General features: G+C 40.7%; 1 protein-coding gene across 1 annotated transcript in view; it reads left to right on the top strand.

The window, feature by feature from the left end:
- LOC308288605 (CUB and sushi domain-containing protein 1) overlaps positions 1-21176 on the top strand; it is an 803860-nt gene that overhangs the window by 686108 nt on the left and 96576 nt on the right. The window contains 5 exon segments of the mRNA XM_080730076.1: positions 7227-7307; positions 10193-10306; positions 16180-16296; positions 16473-16544; positions 18049-18195. Of these exon segments, the coding sequence (XP_080586202.1) occupies positions 7227-7307; positions 10193-10306; positions 16180-16296; positions 16473-16544; positions 18049-18195 (531 nt within the window).

Here is a 21176-nt window from a genome sequence, read left to right as displayed (position 1 = left end):
ACTCAACAGTAATAGTGGTGAGAGGAACGCTGCTGCACAAGGAGACACTGTCTATAAAATAGGAATTCAAACAATGGAAGGGGGGGGGGGGGGGGGGCTGGAAAGAAAAAAGCCCTCCTGATCGAAATGTCGATGTTATGAATTAAAGATTTCCCAGGGGAGGTCTTCCTAACTCTATTTCCTTTACTTTAGCCTGGTAAAGACTCAAATAATCAGTGTCTGCTAAAGGCAGTATCTCCAAAAATGCAATTTCTTCAGGATTGTAAATTGATTTATGTGTATTTAACGCATGTGTGCATTATAATTTAGATAGATAGATAGATAGATAGATAGATAGATAGATAGAGAGCACAGCTTCATTGCGAAATGCAAACCATAAGAAATGCTGACCATGTTGACTCCCTCTTACTTTCTGTCCTGTCTGTCTGTGTGTAAAGTTTGAACTGAAAGAATTAATTGTAAAACACAATTCATGAATGTTTAGAACTGTGGTTAATGCTTCACACTACACAGTTACAGTACACTGTCTGAGACTGAAAGAAAGTTCCCGGCCCACTTAATTAAACTGGAAGAGACGCAGAAATATCTCAGACTAACAGTGATAAATCTGCTGGAGCAGTTATTAGTTTTATCAAGTTTCAGTTCTATACAGACTATTGTTGTATAGTTTGTTGTGATTTGTATGAATATGTTTTATACAGCCTACCCCCCCCCCCCCCCCATTCCTCTGTTCTTTTTCACAAATTGCACCCTCATCATAAGCCTTTGAGCAAGTGATATACACTTACAAATCCAATAGTGGTTTGAGTGATCTTTATTTACACAATCCTGCAGTTTGTTGGGCATCTTGGGTGGACCTCTGGGGGAACGCATGTCAAGCAGCTCAGCTCCTAGAGAAATACAGCGTCCAATTAAACACAAACTGACATCTGACTAATAAGCAAGTGATCCCACTGTGTAACATTTCACGTGTAATTGCATTCAGTGAGCGAGGGTCCGTTCCTATTCTCAAGTCGAACTTGATCAATTACCCCCCCTCCTCACATCTCATCCTCACCTCCTCCTTCCTTGTGGAGCGGCAAATAAATGAGGAAAAGACACAAGTGAGGGATGTGAGGATAGAACAAGCCCCCAGGACACCGGGGGATCCGGGATGATTGAAGCAAGCCTGAACTAGTGGCCAAATCTGGTATTACAAAAGAAAATGTGAAATCCTATTGCGTCTGCTCTATTGACACAATCGTCAGTGTCAATCCCGGAAGGAGAGTGTACGCCCGGGGGAGCATGCACTGGGTGAGCATGTGCCCATGTGTACGCAACCCATGTGCGCGACCTCGCCCTTTAGAGCGAGGTCGCTTCTCACCCTTAGGGCGTCGTATGGTTATTACATCTATGAGATAGAACATTGAGATTTGGAATTTATGTAATGATTTTCAGTTAACCCTCTAAGGCCCACGGTTGTAATATTACAACGTTTGTATTTTATCCAAAAAAAGGTTTAAATCATTTTATTTTAGCTCCCCCTACCACCTAAACATCACCATTGGATTCTATTGTTTAGTATTACAATGCCATTGGCCACAATATTTGCATATAAATACCCCCCACAGGGGCTGACATTCACACCCGCCACACCCGCTGACATTCCAGAGTTTTGACGAACAACATCTCACTTTTTCATGGAAGCTATTCCTCACAAAAACATAAGTAAAATGCCTGTACTATTTTTTTTGGTGATCATTAGAATGTCTAGAACATGTACATATGTTATTATTGTGAAAAATACCCCCCATATGTAAATTAGAGCATGATTTATGATTTTTGATTTATGGCTATAAAACCTTACAAAAACATTTTTTTGAAAAAAACATTACATTTTCCTCTTAACTCATTCTGTGCCAATCACGTGTATACACGTGATATATTAGCGCATCCCACAGTGCCAATCACGTATATACACGTGATTCCAAAAAAAAAAAAAAAAAAAAAAAAATTTTTTTTGAAATTTTTTTTTTTAAAAAAATTTTTTTTGGACCCCATCAAAACTAGTGAACATGATTTCAATCGCGATTTTGCATGTTTAACCCCCATACAACCCCCATACAACTCAGGTAGCAGACCTCCAAGCTCACAACAGTGTAAAACATAATGGCTATTATCTCAAGAATGCCTGAACGGATTTCCAATCGGATTTTTTTGTTTGAAAGCTGTGAACAAACTGCACAAACCCACAACAATGCAATCCAGGATTGCATTGGATTTTTTAGAGCTCATTCTTCTCTGTTTTTTTCCCATGCATGAGGTGTGCAAGGTTTAATCATGGCTAAGTTGACGAAAATAAGGCTTTTAAAATGCTTGGTAGCCAATAGCTAACTTCAAGCTAACTTCATCCTCTTCCTGTACATGCACAAAGGAAAGTGTTTAGGCAAGTCATGGCTGCAGGGCTTCTGCATATACCAGCATATGTGTCCCAATCTCCCCAGGAGCCAGTCATTGCAATTTTTTTCATTTTCATTTTTTCATTTCATTTGAAAGCTGGGGATCATAGCTACAAAATGATATATTGGTTGTGGAGATTGACCCAACAGTTTTGAAGATATGGCTTATAGAATGATGCCATGCTGAAATAGTACTTTTGAGATATTCAAGTTTTAAATAAATTTCTAACCTGCAATGACCTGACTCCGCCACATGGGGAGCAATCTTCAATTCAATCTTCAATTCAAAGAAGCTTTATTGGCATGAGAACACAAACGTTTACACAGTGGTGGAAAAAGTACCAACATTTTATAATAAAGTAAAGTATCAATTCTGCAATGTAGAATCACTCTGTTACAAGTAAAAGTCCAGAATAAAAAATGTACTTGAGTAAAAGTACAAAAGTATTGGTATCCAAATGTACTTAAAGTACCAAAAGTAAAAGTACAAAATGTTTGAAAATAGCAGATCTACAAGCTCACAACGCGTCGCACCGCAATGCGTTGTGAGCTTGTAGATCGTCTATTTTCAAATAGCCTTGGTATAACATAGGGCTAAAGTGGTTTATGTATGTTTTAAACTTTAGTTATTGCTCTCTAAAAAGATAATGCCACAACAGCATCTCAAGCATTATTGGGCTAAATGTAAAGACGCTACAGTGCGCCAACCGTGAAGCAGTTTAACCAATTTGCTACATACGTCTACACAAACGGTCAGATTACAAAGATAAATTGCTTAGTGAAGGCTCACAGATGTCACCATAGGGTACGCTCCAGCAGAATGTCCCGTAATGATCGTATTATTTAATGAGGAGCATTTTAATCCGATCGGTCGTCGTTTCCTTAAAAAGGTATTAATGTATCTAAGTGCAGTACACCTCGCAACCGATGGGGTCGCATGGCTGAAAAACAACAGAAAATGGCATCTGATCGGATTAAAATGCAGTTTATTAAACAATACGAAAGATACGGGTAATTCTGCTTGAGCGTACCATACTGTGACATCTGTGAGACTTCAGTAAGCACGTTATCTTTGAAATATGAAGGTTTTTGTAGACGTACGTAGCAAATAGGATTAACTGCTCAACACGAGGTTGAAGTGAACCTATTACGTGTGCAACAGGGCTAACTGTGCTAAATGTAGCATAATCAGTGTTTGTGTAACTTCAGCCAGAAGGATTATTTGACCTGATAATAAAACACAATCTACAGGCTTAACCGCCTCGCGTTGTGAGCTTGTAGAAGAGAGCAACAATAGAGTTGGGTCACGTTTTATTTGTTTATAGCCTGCAGCTAGCGCTGCAGCTAGCGCTAGCTAACGCTAGCTAGCGTTAGCCGTTAGCCACTCATAGCCAGTCAACCAGAATAGTCTACTCTAAAGTCAACTTTCCGACGGCGAGTGAACGATTGCATTCCATCCATGTTTTCTTGGCTGTCAATTTATTGTCCAAAAAAACAAACACCCTGAACGTTAGAATTAGATAGTTTAGGACGACACTGATCTATTCAATGCTAAGCTAACTCAGTGACAAAGGAAGCTTCCGCACCGGAGCATACGTCACAGACGTCTCCAGACCGCTCCAGGATCATTTCACCAGCGTAGAAGAAGAAACAGCGGAAGTCAAGAACGGCGGAAGAATAATAAATAATAATACACAAAATCATACATTACGTGGTTAATAATTGTTCATTTGGAACACACGTGGCATTAAATTAATGGGATAAATACTGTGGGTTGCTTCGCTAAGTAATGGAGTCCCGATATTACCGCATTTGGCTACAAACGGCTAACAAAGGCTGGCTAGTTAGCATTTTAGCTAATATAAACTGGGAGGACTAACAGAATTATGTACCGATCTCTCACATTAATTAAAAAAAGTCTTATTTACATGCAGAGTTAAGCTCTGGCGTTTAAGTGAAATGTAGCTTAGATATTATGAGATGCTGTTGTGGCATAAAAAAAAAAGAGCAAAAAAAAAAAAAAAAATCATTTTGGCTACAGGGAATAATGACAGTCCCCGAGATGACTAGCTGCTGGCGGTGCTGGGACACATATCTCTATGGGATTGTCTGTGGCACACTGGGCCCCCTCTAGTGGTGAAAGGGTGGCATTAAATGAGTTAATAGGACTCCTACAACACCATCTGATTTTTTTCAATTTTTTATTTCAAGTATTTCTATATTCGGGCCTTAGAGGGTTCACCCTTGCTCAAGTGTAAATTGGACATACTGTAGAGTAGTGCTAGGAAAATAAAACTCAGTCTCATGTTCCTGTCTGACTACAAGGCCACCCTAACAAACACACAGTGCCCCTATGTAGTTTGAGCCAATATTTCTCCACAAGGTCCTCTACCCTAGCATCCTTCTCACTCAGTACTTAGCTGGCAGTGGAGATACATTGAAGAACTTGTCTTGCACTCAGTCCATGAAGACCACTAAATTCACAACACACGTGTGCAAATGTACAGTGACAAACACCACAAAAAACTGAACCTTTTGTTCTCACTGAGTAATCTGGTGAAGCTACTGTATATACAATAAGCACTGCTGCCTTGTAACATTCAATCATACAGTATCATATGAAAATATATCACTTTAGCACTGGCATGGCTGCCTCTGAAAAACTGCTACGTCTAAGTTATTTTGCTCTTTTATTCAGTAGAGAGCAGATCCAAGCGCAGCAGAGGGCTGAGGTAGAGTCCGTCTGTTTTAGAAATCAATGTTTCTGCCACCAGGGCCATGTTTTTTTTCTCGTCGTTAACAAGACCTTGGTGGGTGAAAAGTCAATGTTATGAATTAAATATTTGCTGGGAGCGTTCCTCTAAACATGGTCTGTGGAAGTATGATTTCCTTCAATTTCTCTAACTCCCATTTGAGAAAACATTGCCGTGTTTAGACGGCTTCTGACAGGAGCCGTCCTCCATCCAACCTATGCATATCAAAGACAGTCAAACCACTGATTGATGAGGTTTTCAAATGTAAGAAGTGGAAATGTAATGAACACAAATATGGACACTGAGGAGTGTCCTAGTTTGTGGTCTATAGATATACAGTATATTTTACACTCATGTCATGTACAGTATTGAACTGGCTGGAGTCCAGGTTAGAAATAATATTCACAGATTCAAACTTCCGTGTTTATTAGCTCATAAGTGAAACATTGTTAAATGCAAATGAGGTAGACAATGAGCTACAACCTCATTTTCTTTTCTGACGCCCCTGCACAATCACCTCACTGTACATGGAGGCCAATGTTGTTTTGTCCAGCTCAGAGCGCGGCTCATTTTGGTACCAGGGGCGTTGCTACAGAACACTGCATTGTGATTTGTGCAGCTTTGTTCACAAACTGCACACAGTAACTTTCTAGCGATAGCTAAAAGATTGGACAGGAAGGCCAAGCCAAAACTATCTTATTGTTTTATTTTGTCTTTGTCTGTTTAGACTTCTGATGTGACCTCTTCAAGGTCTCATCGATATATCATAACTAGTCCATACCCGGGATGTGCACACCCAAACTATGTACAGAATTTGAGATAGTGTTGCTATTGATGACACAGCGACCGCTTCTGCTATTATGTTTCTACAACAGCCTTGCTGAGTCTGCTACATGGCATGCGTTAGGACTAGGGGTGTAACAATATAGTAACTGTATCGAAATATCGTTTTTAACTTAAAAAATCGAAGTAGATCGAAATGAAAACAGCTAAAATTGAATCGTATCGTTTTATTTTGTATCGTATCGAATCGGCAGTGCAAAGAATCGATTGTATCGATACTACCTACTTGTGCATTGTATTTAGCATTTTTAAGAAGAAAAAATGAAAAGGAGGGGTTTAATTACTTTTCCTTTCTATATAGCTACACTGTTCTATCGATAAATGAGTGTAATCTTTGGGTTCATGTCAAGGTGCAGGTTTGTCATTATACAATGTCCATGTATTTGGCAGATAATCACTGTGTTTACTTATTTATATCAATAATAATACATATTTCCCTTAAAAACCTGCACTATCCACACCTTTAACACAGATTTAATTTCTTTGCTAAATAGTTACTATATCGATTTTAAATAATTAAATCGAATCGTATCGTATCACCATGAATGAACAAATATCGTCCATGTATCGTATCGTCAACCATGTATCGTGATATGTATCGAATCGCTATTAAAATGTATCGTTACACCCCTAGTTAGGACAGTGATTCTCAAAGTGGATTCCAGGGACTCTGTGGGTTCCTTCAGGGGGGTCTCAATTGTCCCATACAAGTCTGTAACTCTGACAGTGTACAAACGGAACCAAATGAACCCTAACGGGTCCATTTGGTTCCGTTTGTACACTGTCAGAGTTAAGGAGAGACCTTGAAATATGAAAGTTTGAGAAACACTGCGTTAGGATACAATCAAGACCCCCCCCCCCCCCAGACCCACGGTAGAACACTGAAGCTGCCGTCACCTGGTGGTCTTCCGCATTTAAAATGCTACTGCGTTTGAGTACCACATTTTGGTGCTTAAATCTAGGACAATGTGGAAGTAGAGGGTTACGCCGAGTGCTCAGTGGGGGCTTAATGCAAGGGCTTTAGGTCTGCAGCACCTACCACAGGACACTCATGTGAAGAAATGCCCCAGTCATGCTCACACACCAAGAGAACAAAACTCTTAATATTATGCTGTTGCAGTGTGTTTTAATATTAAAACTCTTCTGCTGAATTCTACTTACCCTTGTAATGATTTTGCACTACTCTCCCCAGCATACCGCCTGAAGAAATGCCCTCCTCCTGCTCCTGTGGAAAATGCTGAGATGATTTATGAAGATGAGGACTTCCAGATAGGTAGAAAAAACCTTTAAAACGTGTATATATAATTAAATATAGTGTGTGTGTCTGTTTGTGTGCCCAGGTTATGCCCAAATATAGAAACATACGTTTAGTATGTAGATCACCTACATCAGCACAAATTGGCGCTGTTAGGCAATGGTTTCGGTTTTGTGTGACGTCAGACCAGAGTGTAATCTATGAGGGGGGGTAGGATAGTGAGAAAGGGATACGGAGAGGGACAAGATGGGTTGGGGGGACAAGGATGTTGCTGCCTAGTGTCTACCAACAGGGACGTGCTGGCCATTGGGAAAAGCGGGACAACTCCCGAACGGCCAGTTCATTCCCGGCTGGTCCAGGCCGGCCATTAGGAAAAAAAATTAAATAAAATGTCGGCCTTCATTCCATTTTGGGGGCTGGGCGGCCAACAAAGTAAATCGTCACTGTCGGGCAGAAAACCTTGTATCTCCAAGTTTCAAATTTGCAAAGCCCTGCTTCATCATACAAGGCTGTCGCACAAAAGTAGTGAAAACACAACGCCTCGCACCGTGAGGCGTGTTTTCACTAGTTTAAATCATTTTCAAAATGGTTTTGGACGTACAAGGTTTCCACCCGACAATGACGAAATATAACTCATGTAATTGGCCCACTGGCTTGTCACTTGTCATGATCTGAAATGGCAGCAATCTTTGAGTAGCAGCAGCGCTATAGAGAGATCTCTCTCTATAGCGCGCAATGAGGGCCTCTACAACGCTTTTTCCCGGGCTGAATCAGGGGCCCAGCACGTCCCTGTCTACCAACACCTAACCTCGCGTCACCAGGCTTTCCGCTGGGGGAAAGCCTGGTCTTCGTTTACTAAACGGGCCGTTTGATCCGGTCGGGAGCGGAAGAGCTCCTACGTTTTTCTGTAGTCCAAAACGGACTACACTTTGGCCGGAAACAACGACCGGAAACAGTTTCAACCCAGTTAGCGCATGCGCAAGTAGTTAGCGCATGCGCAAGTACGGGTTAAAACCTGGTTAAAACTGTTTCCGGTCGTTGTTTCCGGCCAAAGTGTAGTCCGTTTTGGACTACAGAAAAACGTAGGAGCCCTTCCGCTCCCGACCGGATCAAAAGCCCGAAATTGGAAGCCAGCCCAGGCTAACCAACACCTAAACACCCACAGTAACCCTGGTAACGGTGAGCATGATAATAACCTGGCGCAAAGTTCTGTCTTCTGCCGTTTTGTAGCTTTGAAATGAGGCACTGGGCGTGTGTTGTCCCTAATGGCGTGTGTTGAAACTAATGAAAAATAATGAAATCTGCACACTACAATAAAGTATTCCCGTTTGCAAAAAATAAATGTGTTAACGTTTGGCACCTCAGGGCTCTTCCGCCAACCTGGTCTGAGGAAGAGCCTTGAGGCTCCAAACGTTATCAAAAACATATTGATCCAGCACCCAGCCTAGTGAAGGTCTGGGATGTCTTTTGTCTTTTTCTCACAGTGTGTTGAAACAGTGTTTGATCATCAGGATGATCAGATGCTGTTGTCAAGTTTCCATTTCCTCCGTGCTGTGATAAATGTAATTTGTACCCTAGCCTTTCATATTAACAGGGTCTACTGTAGCACTGAAAAACAGGTTTCACAATGCTACAAGATGATTCATTTTGACCAGTATTATGCAAAGCTAATAGGCTCTTACTGCAATGATGTCTCATCTTCAACAGCCTAGTATTCATGTACCTCTATGTATATAGAGGTATTATGTTCAGAGAGACTCCGATTCCATTCCTTCCTGTCATGGTTTGGGGGGTTTTGAGCGTCAATCTGGACATTTTTCCTGTTATTTACTGTGTTTTTTTTTTGCCTGCCTCATTATTGACTGCCACTCCTCCTTGTTTCCCACTTCACCTGTGCCCTTGATTTCCTATTGTTTGCATGAGTATTTAAACCCTGCCTTTTCCTCAGTTCAGTGATTAGTCTTTGTCTGGTGAAGTGTTTGGCCTCTGTTTCCCATGCCATTGTGAAAGTGTTGAAAACAACAAAACAAAACAACGACATTTTTTGTGAACTGTGATCTTTGGGGTTTTGTGATTAAAACTTTGGTTTCGTTTCTGGAATTGGACTATTATTTCGTGTGCCTCTGCACCTGGGTTATCACTCTTTTTTGAGAATATTTTGGGGTATTTTTCCCTCAGCCTGTCAGTGCTGCATGAGGCCAGGTTTTTTTCCCTGGCCTGATACTTCCAGCCAGTGTGTTACACAGCCATGACACCTCATTGGCATGCAACAGGTTTCCAGCACTTTTTAGTATGCAGTGTGTGCAGCTGTAAGAATGTGCAGTCAAATCTGATCTTTAGAGCTGACTGTCCACTACTGGTCAGATCCGATTTGTGTGTTCAGACGGCGTCGACCTATCTGCCTTGGTTGCTGCGGTTACGACATAAGACAGGCGTATAGTGTACTGTATGACAATGTCACTCGTCGAAAATAGCAGAGCTACAAGCTTGTAGATTGTCTATTTTCAGTAAGCGTCATTGACCGGCACCGTCGTTCGTCGTATGACGATATACGTATAAATCAGCCTTCAGTGTCCGAGTGTCGAGACTGATACATCGTTTTAATTATCAGATTTGAATCATGAAACCAATGAATGTGGTTCAAATCTAATGAGCAAAAATCTGTCACCACTAAATAACGTGGTGGAGGTATTAATTTTCCACACCATTGTAATAGGCGTAATCTTTAATGGAAATCCCCTTTAAATTGTGTTAGTTTTTAATTGTCAGTCAACTACTGACAATAATGCCATGTAAGTTTAGTAAAATAAAACAAAATTCCAGCTAAAATGTCTACTGTACGGTAACAACTTAAGACTGCAATACATAGCATTTTCTTTTATCACACTTTTCTTGTCTGCCAGGTGATATTGTGAAGTATCGCTGTTTCCCTGGGTATACCCTCGCTGGAAAGACAGAGATCACCTGTAAACTCAACTCCCATTTGCTTTTTGAAGCCCCAGCTCCAAGTTGTCAAGGTAAGGTCAATCCACAGATTTCCCTCGTTCCATACGCGTCCCTGAAGTTATTTTACCATTCATCTGAAGAAAGTAGACCATGTTTGTCCCTAAAAACCCTAAACCATTTAGTGTTAGAGAAGTTTACCATCTTTATTGATAGTGGGTCCCTAAGCTTAGAATCCATGCTACTAGAAACAGGCACTTTTGCTTTTAATTTATAATATAACACCCTTTAGTTCCTCTATTCTCACAGCAAACCGCTTGTCAACCAAAACTGACAGTCAGATTTTATGAATGATAAACCAAGCCTTACTTATGTCTGTCACTGACTGTCTCATGCAAATTTTGTTTTGAAACAAAAAATAAATAAATCCTACTACACATCTAAGTTCATATCTGTATAATCATTCATTATGTCATTCAAGATCATATTTTTCAGGACATAACCGGCCTTGTTTGTAAACCTCTATAATCCTCTATAAGAGTTATGTCCAAAGCTTGGACACTGGTAGTGACAGTGGATAACAGGGACAGCTAATATTAGAGGTTCAAAGTCACAAAGTCACAAAGTGGTGTTTGTGAAAGTTCTTGCAGAGTGAAATACCATTAGTCTTGTAATGACGACCATAAAATATTATTTCTATAATAAACTAGATGGATGATCTCTCTTTCATGTTTTAAAGCAAGTGAAATATATTGTTTTGTTCTTACATTTTTTAAATGTATTTTCTTGTTCTCGAATAAAAGAAAAAAATGCATAAAGATAACAGTAAATCACTGAAATGGGCAATTTGTCACAAAAAAAAGCGTGTGTTAGTCTGGTGTGCTGAAGTTGAAACATTTGGCTAGACACTCTGCTGGACTTGACATATTATTCTTCATCATTTCTTCATCTAATGCCAGAGATGCTTTTCAATCTGGAGGATCAGTAGCGCAGCCGTTTATCATGCTGGCAGGCACAGTGCTCAAGGGCTTAAGATTCTCACCCTGAGAAGAAGCTGTGGTTCTTGCTAGACTGGATGACACCTACATGTATTAAAATAGTACCTTTTAACTTTTAACTTAATGCTATTTGTGGCTCCTGGTGTTTCTGAGACTATTCGGAATCAGTTTGAAGTGTTTTGTTGTGCTGCTGAGTTTTTTTTTCTCTCTTTTTTTGGGTCTTTTTGAGCATTTCACCACTGTCAGAGATGAGCAACAGCCTATCTTTTCCATTGTAAACCAGGGGAAAATGGAGCCCACAGACTATAGGTCTCTGGGGGACACACATTATAAGTACTGTCCCAGACAACTTAGCTTGGCTCCCTTTGTGTGAAGTTGAAGTATGGGTTAGTCGTTAAAAATAGGCGAACATTCATTGAAAATAGCTGATCTACAAGCTTGTTGTGAGCTTGTACTGTAGATCGGCTATTTTGGCTGAGATTTGATGTAGAGGGACAAAAGGAGGGGACCAAGTATTAGACCCCTGGGAGACCCCGGTCAGGTACATACATATGGGGTTTAAGTGTTTTAGAAGTGCTAGTTGTGACTCCTGATGTTTCTTAGGAAAAAGGTAAAGTGTTGTGTTGTTGTGCCACTGTGTGCTTCCTTTAAGCTGAGCCTTAAAGACATTCAATCTCAACACTGTCGGAGATGAGGAAACAGCCTATCTTTTCCATTGCAAATCAGGAGAAAGTGGAGCCGACAGTCTAAAAAAGAGGACTCTGGAGTAGGCACATTATAAGCGCAGGCCCCAGACAAGTTGGTCTTAGATCTTAGCTCCCTTTGTGTGTTGTCTCTTTATGTAAGCAGTCGTCACAAAGGGAGAATGGCTCTGGGTCTATCTACCCTGCAAGGCCTTAATAAATGGCAGCTTATAAGGTGACGAAGGGGATCGGTAACTAGGACAAAGTCATTGTGGGTAACAAAGTAGCCTACTCTAAAAGGAACACAAATGGTGGAACACATCAACGCTGTCGGGCAGAAACCTTGTGTCCCCATAAATGTATTTCCTATGTTATACTTTTTTATACCTATTTTATACTTCGACAATGCAAGAATTAGCGAAAATATGTGTACCAACATTTTAACTTGGTGAGGTATGGACTTGTGATATTAGAAATAATATTAGAAATATTATTTCACTACAATTCCATATTATTTTATATATATCATTTACACTTTAAGTTCTCCGAAAAATATACAGTATGTAGATCAAACATAAAGGATGAAACTACAGTTTATATAAGTAGTTAAAGCATCTCCTTCCCACATTGCTTCTTTAATGCACAGGAGGACTGCAGGCTCCTTTTCTGCATTGCAAGGCAAAGATGCACATACGCTGATCCATGTCTTCACAGGAGTATATGTTTCAGTCTCTAAGGGGATTATATCTCCTGATCAGTCTGTTAACATCTCTCTCCAGGGTCTGGGGAATGCGTGGGTGGTTGTTGTTGTTTTAATGGGGTGGAGGTGGTCAGCTGAAAGGAGCGAGATGTGTAGGTGTTTGTGCTACTGTGGCAGGAGGCTAGATATAAAGATATAAAGATTCCCAGTTTTTTCCTCAGAAGTAAAACAGCATTTTTTATAAACTATTTAAAGGAGCTATAGTCAACTTTTTCTTGAAAAACGGATGTAAAAATAATGTTTCGAAAATATTTTATAAAAAAATAAGCTTCATATATACGTTTAAAAAAATGACCACAAAAAGCGTAAAATAATGATAAAATAATAATTTTGGCCATTGTCGGACAGACACTTTTTAGTCTATTGTTAGACTAGGATGTAAACAAAGTGTCGGCCCGACAATGGCCCAAATTATTATTTTATCATTATTTTACGCTTTTTGTGGTAATTTTTTAATTGAAATACATATATAAAGTTGACTATAGCTACTTTAAGAAAAAAGCAATCCATGAATTGGAAAAGCCTAAGAAATTGTGAAAATAGCAAGCTTGTTGTGAGTTTGTAGATCTGCTATTTTCACTATTGCAAAGCGCTTAAGTGGTTAATTGTGGGCTCGCCTGGAAGGCGAGCACACGTATGTTATCTTCATTATTTATAGTCAGTCAGTCAGTCAGTCAGTATCTCCTCAAAACTTTGGCGCGCTTCATCTCTTAAACGCTTACACCTTTCAACACCATTCAAATTTTTATGTGTTCAGCTTACTGAGGACACGTGTGCTTGTACTTTTGGTTTTGAAATGTTTTGTAGTTTAATTATAAAAAAATAAAAATGTTTAACTTTAAGCACCCAATGCATTTCCAATGGGTTTAGTGAGTGGGGAGAGAGTGAGACAGAGGAAAGGGACCCATGTTTATATTAAGTCGCTGTGGCTGCAATATTCACACTTCAGATATGCTATTTATATCAATGCGTTCACACAGGTCTGCTGTCTGATTTGATCCAAATGTCTAAGCTGTGTGATGTATAAAACTATAGTTATAGTTAAAACTATAAATAAATGTCCCTCTCCACTCTACTGATTGACACAGCTGTGATTAAAGGCTTGGCTGTCATTGGCTGTTCTGTGGTGATGTAGCCTTACATAAGTCGGCCCTGCAGTGACAATGCGAAAGTCTCGGCAGAGACGTCTTAATGTAAGGATAGTGGTGCTGCAAAGTAACCAAGTACATTTACTCAAGTATATACAAACAAGTACTTGTACCTACAGTACAATTTTTAGGTACTTTTACTCTAATTTCCATTTTTGTTACTTATACTCTACTATAAATACAGCATTTGACAGCTTCAGTTACTTTTTATTTAGCAGATTTTATTATTAATAATAATTATTATTATTAACACGCACGCACGCACGCACGCACGCACGCACGCACGCACACACGCACACACACACGCATACACACACACTGACACACAAACAACTGTTACTGTGTTACTGTGGAGACGTTTGCTTGTATTTGTCTTTGACACATGTTTTGTAGTGTTTTAGAAATTTAACTTAAAAAGAATAAGGTTCCCGGGCGATGGGCTTTACAGTATATATCCTAGAACCCGCAGGGGCACTCTGTGTGGTTGTTGTTGGTTGTCAGGGAGATATCACAACCAATGCATTTCCAAATCAGACGATCAACCGAAGTGGACCCACCTGGCAAAACCACACCCCAAACACTTTAAAAGCCATGAATTTCAGCCTGTCTGCATTTGAATCCTAGTATATCCCATATGCATTTGGATCAGCATGTCCCGTACTGTATACCAACTTTTACTTTACACTTTTGTTACTTATACTCCACTGCAATTGCATTTGGCAGCTTTAGTTACTTGTTACTTTGCAGATTTTATTATTAATACAAAACATACGGTAGATGAATCACGTAGAAGCTGATCTACAATGTGACATTGCGACATGTTGTGATCTTGTAGATCTGCTGTTTTTAAAAAGCTTGTCAATATTAGGACCATCTGCGTACTATTACTTTGATGTGGTTTGCTGGTTTGCAAAGTGTAGTTCAGGGACCCCTAGGACACACACACACACACACACACACACACACACACACACACACACACACACACACACACACACACACACACACACACACACACACACACACACACACACACACACACACACACACACACACACACACACACACACACACACACACACACACACACAGGTTCCCCATCTTTCTTCCCAGGCTTTAAACAGCCATAACTTCAGTTCCCAACATGCTACTGGTCTCGAACTTTTGTTGTTGGTTACCCGTCCACATTATATTTTAATTTTATTTTGATTTAATTGTCCATACCTTTAAAGGACCAGGTCACCTCTGGGACAACCAGATCTTATTTTATTGTTGTGTGGGACACGATCAACACAATCCTGTAATTTCTTGTGTTCAATCTGTGTTTTTAGATATTTTATTATTTCAGCATGCTACAACTGGTCATATGATGCTTTGTAGCATGATATTGCATCATCTCATGCATCATATGATGCAAAATGCATCATATGACCAGTTGTAGCATACTGAAATACTAAAATATCTAAAAACACAGATTGAACACAAAAAATAACTCAACATTGTGTTGATCGTGTCCCCACACAACAATAAAATAAGATCTGGTTGTCCCAAAGGTGACCTGGTCCTTTAAGTTCATGTAATAACACTGCTTGTCTACATTGTATTTGCATTACCATTTTACGTCAGTAAAATGAAAGAGAGCATTGCCTGGGAACTTGACACTTTTACTATTATTGTTTTGGGTTGGAATCGAGCCCACACTGTTTCGAAGGAACAGTATTTCTAGTTCATAATGGGATTTGGATCCCGGGGAACGACACATTTATCTTTTGGATCTCAGCTGAAAACGTAGTGGAACCACTGGTCAATGACATGTCCGTCTCTGTGATGTATGACTCCAACAGATAGTATAGCCTCTTGCAGAGCCATCATGGATCTTTGCAGCCTGTCGTTTGGACGAGAGCTGGGGGTACATATTGATGTGCCACAGCATCGGTATATCCATCCAGGGTGTTCACCGTAGTCGCAGTCAGTAGTGTGAAGGCAGTAGTCCATCCACTGCTCCATGTTGTTGCCATCCACACAATAGTTTTAGAAAGTTTTAATTCCTGTGCTGCCTATCTATGCAGCGATCATAAGAATGAGAGGGCATGATTCAGTTGTCCCATGGTGTATGTAACTAATGAAATTAGCTGCTGCTTGTAATTTTGTGACATTGTGTGTTAAATTTGCTTTGATAAAAGTCCCAAGGACAATAACTAATAGAGGCAGACAGGGCTGAACAGAAGGACAGATGGGAACCAAAAAGGATGGAGGTGGCAAAGCCGGGAGGGAATTTAACGGATAACTAAAAACAGAAAACCAAAGTCATGGTGTTGTGATCAATCTGACTGGCTTTTGTCTCCCTTATCTGTCCAGCCCAGTGCCCAGCCAATGAGGAACGGACTTCATCATCGGGAGTAATACTGAGTCCAGGGTATCCCAGCAACTATCCCAACAGTCAGACGTGCTCCTGGCTCTTACGTATTTTACCTGGTATGTGTGTGCGTGCGTGCGCGCGTGTGCGTGTGTGTGTGCGTGTGCGTGTGCGTGTGTGTGTGTGTGTGTGTCTGCGTGCGTGTATGTGGTTTTATTATGTTCACTTTTGTTCTGCATATTTGTAATTGCATATCGTGAAATCCTGTGACTCCACAATGTGTTTTCTCTTCTAGGTTATACAATCAGCATCTATGTTGAGATGTTTCACAGCGAGAAACAGTTTGATGAACTGGAGATCTTTGATGGTATATTCCTCCACGTCTGCACATACACACCACCAACTGTATGCGTTCTCACATACTGTACAGTGCAATACAGCACACACGCACGCACGCACGCACGCACGCACGCACGCACGCACGCACACACACACACACACACACACACACACACACACACACACACACACACACACACACACACACACACACACACACACACACACACACACACACACACACAGGTGCTCACACATACCTCCATGGCAAGGTAAGATACCTAATTGATCCCATGGGCCGTGGGGAGATGTTGGCTCTGCAATTAGCCCATCCTAACTGCATTTAATCCGTCCTAACTAATTGGAGCAGGGGGCAGCCATTGAACAGCATCCGTGCAGGGCCTAGCTCCAGCTGGGCAGGGGCACTGGCAGGACAATGCTCCTGCACACAACAGTGGGGAAGATAATGAGGTTCCTAAAAAAGGCAAAATTCCAAAGTTGTAGTGCGCTCTTCACCAATCTATGAAAGGTGCTAGGTTGATAGGAGACGGATACAACCAGAAATGACTTCATCCCCACAAAAATATTGTATTTATATAAAATATATATATATATATATATATATATATATATATATGATTTTCCGTGTGGCCTTGCGCTCCTTTGTTTACATCCTGGCCAAAAGTTGTGATCCTGTTGCCAGCTAAATTAAGGTAAAAACACTGAAAAACCGTGGCTGCAGGTTGATGAATAAATGAATGATAACTTTTGACAATAATGGCCGTGGCCGTGGCCCCCATCTTTGAAAACCACTGTTGTAGGCTTTAACTACTTGAACGCCAGCATCCATATTTTCTTTTTTTTTTGGGGGGGGGGGCTCCATAATAATGGATCGTTGCGCAGCGTTGTGAGCTTGTAGATGGCCATTTTTGGCAACAAGATTTGGTGTACAGTAGATGGAAAAAAGCGGCCCAAGTAAAAGAGACAACTCAGTTCCAGTTTACTATGTCTAGTGGTTTGACACGCAGCTTGTGTATCAGACTGCTGCCTGAGGAAGACCGTATGCTGCTGTTATTGTGGGAGGAAACCCTTGTGCTCACTGGGAGAACAGGCAAACTCCACACAGACAGACAGACAGACAGGCAGGCAGGCAGGCAGGCAGGCAGGCAGGCAGGCAGGCAGGCAGGCAGGCAGGCAGGCAGGCAGGCAGGCAGGCAGGCAGGCAGGCAGGCAGGCAGGCAGGCAGGCAGGCAGGCAGGCGCCCCAGTTGAGTTCACATGCATAGAGGCAACAGTGCTAACCACCACTGAGTCACTCTGCCTCCCCACAGTGGCTGTACAGATATACATGTGTATCTGTTCATGTAGAGTTTTTAGAATAAGAATAAAGGTTTCGATTTGGAATATCATTTACTAACATTTGTCACCCCACACATCCTCTCCTGTCCATCACACACAAACACCCACACACACACACACGCGTGCTCAAGCACACTCCCGTCCTTTTCTCATATTATTGTTCTGCACCTCCAGGTTCTTCAGGACAGAGCCCCCTGTTGGTGGCACTGAGTGGTAACCATTCATCTCAACTAAACTTCACCTCTAAAACCAACCAGTTGTATCTACGCTGGTCCACTGACCACGCAACCAACAAGAGAGGATTCAAGATCCGATATACAGGTACACATCCATCCATCTATGTGTCTGCAGTATCATTCTGTTCTGGAAATCATATATGGAGATCCCTGATGTCATCAATATTAAGCCCATATTTGGCAATGCCCATATATGGACGCTCCATATTGCCAAGAAAAATTCATTTGCAAATCAAGACTGCTGAATATCACCCCATGGATCTCCATGTATGAGGATCACAACACCTAATCAAACCCTGAATATCCTTACATGGAGACGACTGGATCATCACCTAGATCTCCATATATGGAGCTAGTCAATACCTCTACATCTGACCTCACAGACTCCATATATATATATATGTAGCTGACCTGTTCTGACATCACATTGATGACTCGACCAGCTCAGCAGAAGGGTATACATGCCAAAGCAGCCATGTTCACGCGCCCATGTGCACTCATCCATGTGATCGAGCTTTTTAGGGTGAGGTTGCATCTCGCCCTTAGAGCGTCTTGCTGGTTATTCTTGTTTCATCATAAAGAAAAGTTAAAAAGACAATAGTTGTTTAATATCTTTTTCATTGTAGAAATAAAAATACCTGTTTCTATAACTAATGTTAATAATGTGCACAGAAGTACCTTTGACATAGATTTAGCATAAGATATGGTCCTGGGATATAATTATACTTGATTTGACAATATCTATAGTTTTGGTTTATAACATATACTGTACCAATAGCCATCTTGATTTACATGTAAGGACCATTTTATTCTGCATGTTCTGAACATAAAATAATAATACATTTTTCAATATGAATGATGACTGGCTCATTAAAAAATAAATGATTTTAATTTGTCGACCCAGGGGTTAACCATTAGAAATTACCTAATTAAATATCCTTTTAGTGAGTCTATGTCTAGGCATGCTTCCAAAGTTACAGCCTCTCACACTTTATGTCTGATATTTGGAGGATCTGATGCTGTATCTCCACTAATAGCAAGAATATGCCTGAGCCTATATGAACTCCCAGAAATGATCGTATCACTCTATGTTGAATTGTGTTACAAAATGTTCATGAAAAACCCATAGACCAGGAGGCAGGATCTTAATCTGAAGCATAATCTGAAATAGGACATACACAATGCTGATATAATTGTGTATAGTTATGGTATCCTTCAGGCTTTACAGGCGTTTACTTCATTCAGTAGTGACCCCAGTGTGCTACCAGCTGAATCCATTAGAACACATTATGCCTTCCTGGAAGGTCACCTATCGTCGTGGTCGGATGGAAGGTCCAAGACTGTTCGTTTTGTATTTGTCACTTTAAAAATGAACTAAACTAGTGAAAATAGCAGATCTACAAGCACACAACGCCTCGCACCGCGAGGCGTTGTGTGCTTGTAGATCGGCTGTTTTCACTACTTTTGTGCGACAGTCTTGTATGATGAAGCAGGGCTTTACTTGGCGGAAAAAAAAGTACCGGTACAAACTTGAAACTTGGAGATACAAGGTTTCTGCCCGACACGGCCGACAGTGACGATATGTTCAGCACATATGTACCGTTTACTGTTTAGTATATCGTCAGGTAGAAACCTTGTATGTCCACCTTGTATGTCCACTAGTCCACTAGTTTTTCATGAAATGAAAAACTAAAGAAAGAAGAACCTGTGTTCCAGTGGATCTAATGTTATTTAGTCCCAAGCTCTTGTTAATGCGTTTCATTTGTTAAATATTTATAAAACCCACAGGCCGACCTAATTACTTTCAACCTGGCCTCTCTATCTTGGGTATGGTATTAGGCTATGGGCGATTTTCTTTCAAATAAGAACTAAATGTGGAAAATTGGGTAGAAACGTTGCAATGTTTAGTACTCTCACGTTCCTCTCCTCTAGGTGGGAGAGGGCAGTGCGTAGTTATAGCTATGGCGTCTTCTGTGGATCAGTATTGGTGGGCGTCCAAGCTGGTTTGCACTGTCTGTCTGTCTGTCTGTCTGTCTGTCTGTCTGTCTGTCTGTCTGTCTGTCTGTCTGTCTGTCTGTCTGTCTGTCTGTCTGTCTGTCTGTCTGTCTGTCTGTCTGTCTGTCTGTCTGTCCACTTGTACCCCTAGCTAGATTTGGGACCTTTATGGTTGCATATCGTTGTTGTTGGGTGGAAACTTTGTATATAGATAGACAGATATAGGTAGATACTGTAGATAACTTTATTATCCCAAGGGGGAAAATCAGTTGCCCGGATCGAGGCAGCACAGCAGTTTAAGGATACAGTTTAAGTTACGGAGAAGTATGAAAAGAAAAAAAATTAACAGTGTACAGTGAAGAGGTACACCAAAGAAAGGAAACAAAGAAGATATACGTCCAAAACCGTTAATTTTGTATTCATCATTTTAAAAATGATTTAAACTAGTGAAAATGGCTGATCTACAAGCACACAACGCCTTGCAATGTGAGGTGTTGTGTGCTTGTATTGTTGATCTCATCTGCTATTTTCACTAGTTTTGTGCGACAGTGTTGTATGATGATGACTTTACTTTACGAAACAAAAAACATACACATTTGAAACTTGGAGATACAAGGTTTCTGCCCCGACAGTGACGATAGTCTCTCACATCATTCATGTGAAGTGACTTTGGAGTCATTGTTATTGTTAAAGGACAACTCCGCCCTAAATAACATTGAGGCTCATTTTCCTACTTATATTGATCCAAAATTATTGTCCATGGGGTCTATTAGGCAGCCCCTGTTGTCCAGTTTCCCCAGCAGAACCCAGCAGCTCTTAGCTTGTAAGCCTATCGCTTTTACACTATTTGTTGCGGTCAAAAGTGATTAATTTTGTCATGAATGTATTACTAGTTGTCATTACAAACAAAGCCATGCCTTGGTTGTCCCACACAAGCCACCACAATCTCATCATGTTTTGGGGTGAGCATTCGGCACAACTGCCAATCAAAGTGACTGTACTGGCCAATCACAGCGTGTCTTTTCCGGGACTTGGCAAAACACATAACAGCATAACATATATTTAGCAGAG

Source organism: Nannobrachium achirus (assembly GCF_963921795.1).
Source record: "Nannobrachium achirus genome assembly, chromosome: 7".
NCBI classification, from domain to species: Eukaryota; Metazoa; Chordata; class Actinopteri; order Myctophiformes; family Myctophidae; genus Nannobrachium; species Nannobrachium achirus.
This window is presented reverse-complemented; position numbering and strand designations above follow the sequence as displayed.